Source organism: Alligator sinensis, unplaced genomic scaffold (assembly GCF_000455745.1).
Source record: "Alligator sinensis unplaced genomic scaffold, ASM45574v1 scaffold1045_1, whole genome shotgun sequence".
NCBI classification, from domain to species: Eukaryota; Metazoa; Chordata; order Crocodylia; family Alligatoridae; genus Alligator; species Alligator sinensis.
Window position 1 is genome coordinate 116,130 of NW_005843147.1, and position 10,872 is coordinate 127,001.

A 10,872-nucleotide genomic window follows, 5' to 3' on the forward strand; every position below is an offset into this window, starting at 1 on the left:
GGAGTAGAGATGGTGTTTTTCCAGTTTCTCTGCATCCTCCCCTCACCCAACAAGCACAGAGATAAGACTGAATAACCCCAATGTTTCTGGAGCTGAGAAAAAAGGAAGTGAGGGCAAAGCAATTAGGAATAATTTCTCTCCAAAGATATTCTCTGTTAGTTTAAGGGCAGGGGATGCATTCAACCCTTCAAAGATGTGGGGGCATCCAGCAGACACTCCCGGAAGCCCCATGCTGGGAAGAGGAATAGCTCCTGGCCTGTGGGGTTGACTTTACTTCTGTGTAAAAAAGCATCCCAAGGAAAAGGGAGTTGTTCTGAGTAGCAGGTTTGACTGAGGAAGGTGGATGAGCTGGGGGTTGAATTTAGATGGGCAGCAAGGCAGATTAGAAGCAGGCTGGATGTAGGGGGTGGAAACTGGTATGTATCAAAGTTAGGGTAGGCTGGGGACAGATTGCTTTAGTGCAGAAGCAGTTGTAGCAGAGGGGAGTGAGCACGGGGACGAGGCAAAGTCAATGCAGTAGTGCACAAACCCAAGGTACTAGTTGACTCTGACACTTTTTTTTTCCTCAATCTTTTTATTTCCCAAACTTGGTGAACAAACAGAGTTGTCAAACATGGGATCAGCAGACTATGAAATTTTAACACAAAACTGGTTATAAAAAAATAATCATAAATGAATCACAACCCACCCAGACTGGCCAAGAGCATGAAAATCACCACTGCAACATTTATCAAAAGCCTCCCAACCCAGCAGCTGTAACCACTTCCCCAGGATAAATAATGGGTATCCCCAGGCACTGACCCAACACACGAGTTCCAGTGTCCAGAAAAAAGACAGGGCTGCCAGCCCATCTGGGTATGACACGATTACACTATTACCTGGGTCCCGGGGTACAGCTGGGTAAGAGCAGATTCATTTACAGGGTTTACTGAGAGCTCTGTCTGCTGATTCACTTCCCCATTATACACACAAAGTATTGTTCTTCTGCTAAGGATTACTTCTGCTTCCCACTAACTTAATCTAAGCTAACCCTGAACGTCCTTTGGTTTCTTTGGAGGAGGAAGGGTGTGGGAAGAGTCATCCCCTTCCCGCTTCAATGCAGCTTTGTGCAGCTCTGCCTCTATTGCCGATGCAATATTTTGTGCCTCTGCGCTCCCTGCATTACAGTCATCTTTAAAAATCTTGACAGCATGAGTGTTTGCAAACCCATAGAGCTGCCTCAGCTTGGTACTCAGCTCAGCCACACTTAGATGCTCCAGGTTAGAATTTGGTTTGTTCTCCCCAAGGAAAGCGAAAGAAAATTTTTTGTTATTGTCTGAATGATCACAGCAAACAGCTGTCCAGACATGGCTGGGGACTACCACCCTTGCATCATCTCTCTGGATATTCTTTTTTTGGTCTTCCACCTTATCAGGGATTTTCAGGTTTGTGTTGGGCACTACTCCTGTCACAAGGAAGGGGGTCCCTTTCACATTAATACATTTGTCTTTTAACTGCTTGTTAAGGTTTCGTTCCAGTGCATACCATATTTTCCGGTTGAATTCGGGGTGCATGGGGACCGCGTTGGTGAGGGTATAGGTGGCTTCTCGGTGTCCTTTTCCACACTGGTAGGAATTTGGGTTCAGGTGTCCTTGATCATAGCCTGTTTTCTCATAATCTTGTAAAATGGCTTGGCTTTTCTTCAGGACGCTAGGATCCTTTAAGTTCAGCTTCTTTTCCTCAGTCATTCGTTGGATGTTCTCTAGGCTTGCATCTTCAGCCTTGGACAGCTGGGAAGGGAGAAGAGCATAGATCCTTACTTTCAACAATGTCTATCCAGATGGTCCTGACACAGATTTGGGGCAGCAAGAAATCTGAGACCAAACCAATCTCTTTGCCTCCCTGTTGGTTGGTCTCTGTCTGTCTCCTGACTCTATGCATCTGCATTATCCTCCTCTGAATGCTCCCCTCTTATTTAGTGATTTAGATGTCTTTGCAGCTGTGTAAGTACCTCTTGGAGGTGGAGTAGGATTTGGCCCTTGGTGTCAGTGGCAGGTTGGTGTGAAATGACTCAGAAAGACACTGCTCTTTTGAGAGCAATATCAATGATGCTATTTTAATAATGGAGGGGAAAAGGCCTTTGGGCCTTTGTGGGGCAGTTAAAAGTTGTTCTAGACTTGGAGTATATGGAGTTTTGCACAGTCAATTCAAAGGTTGCTCTGAATTTCCTGCCTTTTAGTATTTCTTTCCTAACTGAAAAGGAGTCAGGAGGGTTTTTATGCTTAAATGACATAATTTGATCTCAGCTTCTCCTTGATGAAATCTTCCATCCCTAGACACTGGGAGGCAGTATAATAAAGATAAAGTTAAAAGAATAAAACAGAAAAAAGAGAAAACTGCACTTGAAATGCAGACATGATGAATCCACACAAGCCAGAAAACCTACAGCACCTTTTCTCAGCCACAGCCTTTGTGTAACCCACAATAAAGGAACAGTACAATCCAGCTAATTAGTCACTCAGTACTGTGGTCTAATTAGTCAGTGCATTGAATTCCTGCCAAAATCCCATTGATTTATACACAAAATCTTCAGTGTAACTTATCAGCTAATGTGTAATTAGTCATTTCCAAAGGTACACACATAATAAATCCCAATGGCATTTGCAGGAATTTGTTTTCAGGTTTGCAGGAAAGAGCCTTAGTGTGATCTGCAGTGGGTGCCTCACCCTGGACAGAGCCTGAGGCAGTCACTTGAGAGGCAGAACGTGCCCTGTGTGCTGCAGTGGGAGGCCAGCACTAGTCTCCTGCCCTAGGGATGAGCCCAGCTCTCCAGGATGGGGCTCTGACAATGGCAAGAGGAAGAAACACTCTGCCCTTGGCTCCCAAACCCAAGCAGAGACTTTCCTACTACCAGAAAAGTACTCAGGAGCTCTCTGCTTTCACCCATTCCTTGTGATTGGGGGGGATCCCAGCTTTCCAGAGGGGCTATTACTCCTAGACTAGATAAAGGGTCCCTATATTCTCACCTCATGAGCCAGGGGATTCCTTCTGTCTCCAAACTTTGGATAAGCAATGGGAGCATGGGGTAGGGACAAAGTGATCAGGAGTGATGAGGTGGGATTCAGAAGGGAAACTCACCTGCGGCTCCACCTTCCATTTACCTTCACACTGCACCTGGCCCTTTCTTGTACCCAACTTGTACGCTGCCCAGACTGGGATTCTCCAGCTCTTGTCATAGAGTGTTGCAAAATGATACTTGCTTTCTAGCTTCTGGCAAATGTTTGCTGTGTTTGGAGTATCCAACCCCTGGGGCACAACTCCTCCATAGAAATACTCGTTGCAGAGACTGAAATCAGGAACCACTGCAGCTAGTGCCAGTCCAGCCCAGAGCAAGGCCAAGCCCAGCAGCACCAATGACCCCATGGCACCAGGAGCGTCAGGCACCAACCACAAGCACTTCTGCAGCTGCTACTTATAGTGTTCCTGGGGGAAGTTGCCGCACCCCCAACCCCTCTGCCCTGACAAGCTGCTTGCAGTGGGCTGTCGGCTTCCAGCCAGGGCCCTCCCTAGGGCAGGGCTGGGCCATGTAGCCACAGCCCCAAGTGCATCTCATGCCAACTTATTATCAGTTCCCTTCTTGTTCGCTCCTCTGAGGAAAGGAGTCTCAGGCTTCAGTCTCCTCTTGCAGATCCTCTCAGCACAGCATTTTGTGAGAGTTTTAGATGCTTTGTCACTACTGTCACACTGCAGACACAGCCATTCAGTGCAGTGCCAGAGAGTGCCCCTGCAGTGCCAGGGAGAGCCAGGATTGAGACCCCAAGATGCTCATGTGACATACAGCGAGCCCAGCCCTCTATTAGCTAGGCTGAGAGCAGCTGTCAGTCCCTGCTGAGCTGGGCTGGGTTGGACATCGGCTTGTGGCCCTGAGGTGTCAGGCTGGGTACTAGCTCATCCCTGGGGCAAGCAGAGCCCCTCCTGGGGCTGGGGTGAATGTGCACCCAGAGATATAATTCCCATGTCAGGGCATTGCAGAACCTCAGTGACAGCCTCCTCCTCCCCACAGACACTGCTCACACCCGCAGTGCCAGGGAGCCCAGGGCAAGGCTGCTGCACCTGATGAGGTGAGAAAGATTTTGCATTATTCGGTGTGGGAGGCTAGTGAATGGTGTACCATGCATTTGCTTGAGTGCCTCAGAAGCAAATGAGCAGTTCCCGTCTCATTCACAATCTGTTATCAGTCCACATGTGCTGTGTCAACGTAACAGCACAGTGGAGCTTTTGCACTGGCCTGGATACCAACCACAAGCTCTTCCGTTCCCTTCTTTTGGGTGTTGTGGCTCTTCAATATAACTGGGTGGGCATTCAAACCCTGTTCCTCACATGCCACATAAGAACAGTGACTGCGGCAGGAGTTAGGGGTTAGAGTGGGCAAACAACCAGCCATGAGCTCCCAGTGCGATGCTGTGAGGAAACGCCCCAGGGACAGCCGAGGTTGTTTCTTTGTACAGCGTTGGTGAGACCAGTATTGGGCACCATTACTAGGTCTGGGGGCTGCATGTGGGAAAATGGAAGGGGTGCCAATATAAAGCACAGCAGTGATTGAAAGCTTGGAGAAAATGCCTAACAACAGGGGTTTCAACAATAAGGCCCATGGGCTGGATCCAGTTTGCAGAGCCATGTCCCTTCATCTGCAGGGCTCCTGGAGGGACCAGGAATTTGGTGGTGGGACACGTAGCTAACGAACAGCCACTGAAATGGAGGTATGGCCCTCCAGTGGATATCTGTTTCAGCACTGGGGGAGTGAATGACGGCTGTGTAATCTCCGAGGCTCCCCGAGCTGACACTGTTCTGTCCCAAACACCGCTGCCACTGCCTCCCCTTCCCCACCCCTGCCCCTCCACAGCTGGTGAGGGATCTGGATCCAGTCTGTGCAGAGCCCTGTAAACCAAATACTGCCTTGAGTGCCAGGGGGAGGGTAAGTGAGTTTGCTATCCCTACAAATTGCCATGACTTAGAGCAAGCCCCTGAGTTAGACTGTCACTGTAGGTCAAGGGGGTTGGGATCAAGCTCCACTTTGGAGCCAATCCAGCAGTGGGGCTACCTGCCTGCATCCTTTCTCCCCTACCCCTGCCCCTACCCTCCTAGTTCCTGTGCTGTCTGCAGGAAGGGAGTGGGGAGAAGGAAGGTAAAGGGAGCTGTGGGCTGGGGTTCACCTGGCTCTGGCAACCTTAGTCCATAGCTCCTTGCATCAGCCCAGCCCCAGTTGTGCACTGGGTTTGACAAGCCTTTCCTGAGTCACTCCACTTTGCACCACCTTCATCTGATCCCTCATTAGATGAAGGTTAATTTGCCATGCAATTGGCCACTTTTAAAGCACTCTGCAGATGTGCACATGTGCCACAGCATGGCTATAGACCACTGTCAGGGGGCTGATTGTACAACAAGTGTCACTTCTATCAACACCCTAAGGACCCAAGTGCAGTCCTGGTCCAACACCTGTTTGAGCGCCTGAAAATCCATGAATATGCCTGCTTCTGTAACACAGTCACCTTAGCTTTAGCATAAAGCCACACAGAAGCAGTTAGGAAGATGAGGACCCATCCAGCTTTTGTATAAACAGCTTTTCACGGACCTTAGTAGGGTGGAATAATCACGCTAAGATGCCTCATCCATGGGATCGGATCTAGCCCTCAACCTTTAAGGGTTCAGTCTGTTTAGTTTCCAAGACATACCCCCAAGACTTAGAACTTGATTCCAGTCTCTTAGTGGAAATGTAAGGCTGGAAGGGGCCATCAAGTCTAGTCCCCTGCTATTCAGATAATCTGTTATAAGGGCTCAGAATTCTCTTTTATTCCAGTGGAAAAAGACACTGCAAGAACCCAGTGCCAAAAATAGGAGTTGACAAATCATATAATCATTTTAGAGCCAATCCAGCAGAGGGGCTACCTGCCTGCATCCTTTCTCCCCTACCCCTGCCCCTACCCTCCTAGCTCCTGTGCTGTCTGCAGGAAGGGAGTGGGGAGAAGGAAGGTAAAGGGAGCTGTGGGCTGGGGTTCACCTGGCTCTGGCAACCTTAGTCCATAGCTCCTTGCATAAGCCCAGCCCCAGTTGTGCACTGGGTTTGACAAGAGTTTCCTGAGTCACTCCACTTTGCACCACCTTCATCTGATCCCTCATTAGATGAAGATTAAATTGTCATGCAATTGGCCACTTTTAAAGCACTGGGCTCTGACCTCTGTCCAAACAAAACCAGCAGTTGTATGTCTGTATCATCATTACCAAGCAGGTCTAGGGCTTCTTCCATAGAACTGTTGGCACAGGTACTTAGTTATCGCTTCTCTTGAAGAGCTAAACAGGGTGTAGCCTTCATAACAGATTTTCCGTCAGCAGTTTTGCCAGAAAAGGGAATTATAAATTGCTAAACACCAATCTGCTAGCTCTGGGAGATAGGTTTGGAGTCATTTCATGGGTTTGAGGGTAACAGGATACAGGGGTAGGATCTGCTCTATTTCCAGCCTTTGCTGTATAGTGCTGTTCTCTAAAACTGTCAAAATGACGCATACTCCTTGCCTGTAGACATGTTGGGAAGCTACTCCTATGCACTGTAAATACAGTGTGTCAAAGCTGACTTGATTAATCAAGTCTGGTGGAACGTGGTATCTAACATGCTACAGCAGGCTCCACTTCTCATGTATGGCCGCCACCATCATTTTGAAGCACGGGGATGCTGATACAAGAGATGCTGTGGGCACTTTAATTAGAGTGGCTCTTGGAGCTACTCTAATTAAAGCGCCCCTGCCTCTCATCCCCAGAGCACGTGTAAAGATTCCCTTTAAGTCCCCCAAAGCCCACGTGCTCCATCCCCCATATCTCAGTGAGAACTCTGGAGCCAGGTATAAACATTGGTCAAGGATGATCTAGTTGTGCCTGGAGTATACTGTGAAGAACAACCACTGGGCACCCAGGAGACCCCCCCCAAGTGCATCACTTGGAGATCATGAGAAGAGCTCTGCAGTCCAGAGCAGGTGGGAATTGGAAAGAAGCTTGCTCAGCCAAGGAGAATGAAGCAGAGCTCACAAGAAGATTAGTTACAACAAAACATGAAAGGAGCTAGGATACATTTACAGAATAACAGAAATGGGAGCTGCGGCTCTCCAGTCAGGGTGTGTGATGTGTGGAGTTGTGCTTGAACTCCCCACATTGCAGCACACCATGGAGGTTGTTTGTTTTTGCCATGCTTTTGGACTTTGTTAATTTGCACATAGTTTCAGTAAGATTTTTTCCCCCTTTCTTGTTGCTGCAGGTATCAGGGTGTGGGAGGAAGTTGCCTTCCTGAGAAGTATTGAGTGTTAGCTGCAGCCAAGGCTGGCGATTTGGACTAGAGTATGCCAATTCTATTGCTGGGACTAAAAACACAGAGGTCTTGGGTAGAGGGTTTGCTTCTCCACTCGAGGTCAGACTGATTGCCACATTTGGGATCTAGAAGGAATTTTACCCCACATTTAGACAGGAATGGACCATGGAGGGTTTTGCTGCCTTCTGTAGCCTGTATTTTAACAGGTTTTCCTTCTTGCAGTGGCAGGATCGTGATAGTGCCCTCATCCCCCTGTTTTACCTGTGACAGATTCCCTTCCAGCCTTACAGTTTTATGATTCTTGGATCCTATGCTCCAATTACAGATTAAGATTGGAATTTATTATTATTATTTTAAACAGCACAACACAAAAACATATTTTCTTAGTCATTCCTTCATGCCTGTTTTTATTTTTTGTCCCTCTTCTTTACTGAACCAACTCCAGAGGCTATTGTCACCTTCAGCCATCAAAGTTACACTGATGGAACTGGAGTAGTCTGTGTTAACTCTACGCCCTGGTTTCCAGAGCTGAACTTGATGTTTGGGAAAGAGGGGGACAAGAGTCATCCTCTGGAAACCTTAATTCTATATTAATAAAGAATGGAACAGATGAAGGGAGTCAGGGGCATATCAGGGTTAAAGTGCTTCTCTGGGCAATGAGAGCCCAGAGCTAGCAGTGGGTGTTGAGCAAATTATACTTCCCTTTTCTGGCAAAACTGCTGACTGAAAATCTGTTATGAAGGCTGCACCCTGTTTAGCTCTTCAAGAGAAGTGATTACTAAGTACCTGTGCCAACAGTTCTGTGGAAGAAGCCCTAGACTTCCTTGGTAATGATGACTCAGACACAACTGCTGGTTTTGGCTCATGCAGTCTGGGATTCTCTTTTGTCCTGTGGCAAAATAATATCATCATTCACATGAACCTGCTGGAAAGCAAGATGCTGGTATTGAGTGTTCCTATCTGCTAGCCCAACAGCATAATGATGAGGACACCTGGCCAGAGAGCAGGAGGCCTTCCCATCCACCCCATCCACATCCATGATGTTTGAACAGAGGTCAGAGCCCAGTCCCCTTAATCTCAGCAACTGTCATGTCTCCAGGGGCAGATCTAAATCAGGGTGGTTGCCTGTTTTGGCCAGGGCCAGATTAACCTTTTAGTGGGCCCTAGGCAAACAAACTCATGGTCCCCTACTATATATATACATATACATATACATATACATATATATATATATATATATATATATATGCAACATGAGTGCTTCACACACACATAAAGTATGTTCAGCATATATATATGCAACATGAGTGCTTCACACACACATAAAGTATATACTATGTTCAGCATATATGTGTATATATATATATATATATATATATATGCAACATGAGTGCTTCACACACATATAAAGTATATACTATGTTCAGCATATATACATACATATATATATATATATGTAACATATGGTCCCCTACTATATATATACATATACATATACATATATATATATATATATATATATATGCAACTCTTTCCGGAGCCCTCCTGGACATGTGTGTGGATATATATAGGGAAGTCTCCAAGCTGGGGCAGTCCCCGGCCCACTAGCTGCCTGCCTGAGGGGTGCCACAACCTTGGAGCGAAGGACGAGGACTCGTCACAGCTCAGGGCCCCAAGCATGTGCTTAGTTTGCCTGTGCATTCATACAGCCCTGGCTTTGGCCACATGTTCCTGACCACACCTCATCCAACACCCACACTAAGCCACTGTCATCAGTTATGTGGAAGAAGCCCTGGCACCTACGTGGAACTTATGCAGCTGCAGAATTGCTGTTTTCAGAAATTCCTGATTCCTGATAGTTACACATCCACATTTCACTTTCCTTCTCTTGGACACAGGCAGCAGGATCAGCAATTCAGTCAGTTTTTATTTATATGAGCTGCTTGCTAATGTGGTTAAAAGTAGAGGTACACCGATTCATTGGTCCCATACCATATTGGCACCGATATAAGGAAAATTGACACTACAGTCCCTGACTTACTTACCATCACAGCCAATATGATCCGTTGCTTTTGGAAAACTGTTATGTATCCACTAGGCAATGAAATAGAAACCATGGTGACATATGATTTATTTCACACCCATCTGCAAACCACCAGGGAAGGAAGATTTTTCATAATTACCAACCTGAACAGAACAGGTCACCAAGAGGTGGCAGGCCCAAGCTTCCAGCCTAAAGTCTTCAGGCAGCTACTTCCCAATCAGAATGGGGGTGGGGGTGGGGGTGGAATGGAGTGGAGGAGAGTAGTCATTTTTTGGCAATAAGCCTACCTTAAAAAGTTATATTCAAATTCCTAACCTTGTTCCTAGGAGAATGAGAGGAGGATTTACATACCTATTCAATGTGCTTCTCATGTCCTAGAGGGGAGAGCAAGAGCACAAGGACACACATTGGGGATCCCCTTCTGCCTCGGGGAGGGAGGGGTGGGGAGGGGAAGTAGTCATTTGCAGTCAACAGGTTTTCCAGTTAATCTACATTAATTCCCCGTGCCTAGTCATACAAAAGTCCTCCCTTTCCTGTGTCAGCCTCTGGGGTGTCTCCAAACACGGCCTCACCTGTAGGAACACCTGGCTTAAAAAAATTTTATCTTCCTGGAGAGCTTGTTGACATTTTCCTTCTGCCTCTTCAAAACCTTTGTCCATCTCTTCCAGCTGAGCTAAGGCAAGTAGCTTCTCCTCTTCCAGATGATGCAGTTGCTGAAAAATCAGACATAAGCTTCTGCTTCTCCATTTGCTTCTTTTTCTAGCACCACCACGTACAAATAGGGAAAGGTCAGGAAAGTATCATTGAGTCCTCAATAGTGCATGATAGACCGATCCATTTCCACCTGTTAGGTAAAAGTGGACTCAGACACCTAAAGACAACTCTATTCCACCCCGTTCAAGTGCATGGAAAGCAGCACAAAAGAGGTGGGTGTCTTGGGGTCAAAAAAAACAGACAAACAACTATCAAGTACTACAAGATAGCTTACAAACTGTTGCAATTGTATTTGCCCATCATGATGTTCTCAACCACCCAGACAAAGAAGGTGAAACTCTTAGCTATACTGATACCAATGGAAGTTTTTCCATGGTGTCAGACTTCTATCCTGAGAATTAAACAGGTACAGTGACACACAAAGAAGGAAGTGTCCACACATACATCTCTATGAGACACATGGAGATTAAAGAAACTGTTAGGGTAACAATAATTTGGATATTAGGAAGCACTGAATCTGCAACTGAATAAAAAGGTGTTAACCTGTAGCCTAGCAGAGCTGCTGACCACAAGGCAGAATGATAGCTAAGCCAGCCATTTGCTTATGCTAAGTAACCATCTTAACTGTGTCAACCATTTTCTGAGAAAAAAGCAGCAAGTGAATCTGTGTGAGTCTGTGTGCTGTGAACCAGCTACACTAAGGTACGAGATAAGATACAGGGGCCCAAAAAAGGTGGAAGATGGTACAACGTGAGACAGAAAAACAGACTGGAATGTGAAA

At 46.6% G+C, this 10,872-nt stretch overlaps 1 protein-coding gene across 1 annotated transcript; it reads right to left on the bottom strand.

The window, feature by feature from the left end:
* Nucleotides 1–567: 567 nt before the first annotated feature.
* LOC102383670 (endonuclease domain-containing 1 protein-like) lies at nucleotides 568–3,437 on the bottom strand. Its single transcript, XM_006037600.3, has 2 exons — nucleotides 3,118–3,437; nucleotides 568–1,769 (listed from the first exon to the last, which is right to left on the bottom strand). Exons 1-2 carry the CDS (start codon nucleotides 3,400–3,402, stop codon nucleotides 1,026–1,028), a joined length of 1,029 nt encoding a protein of 342 aa, XP_006037662.1. The 5' UTR covers nucleotides 3,403–3,437; the 3' UTR covers nucleotides 568–1,025.
* Between the last annotated feature and the right edge of the window lie 7,435 nt (nucleotides 3,438–10,872).

Bases quoted from the DNA above. Each gene is read 5' to 3' on its own strand.
- LOC102383670 (XM_006037600.3), bottom strand. From the start codon at position 3,402: ATGGGGTCATTGGTGCTGCTGGGCTTGGCCTTGCTCTGGGCTGGACTG. The intron at 1,770-3,117 runs GTGAGTTTCCCT...CTCCCTTCCCAG, and splicing joins AATGGAAGGTGGAGCCGCAG to CTGTCCAAGGCTGAAGATGC.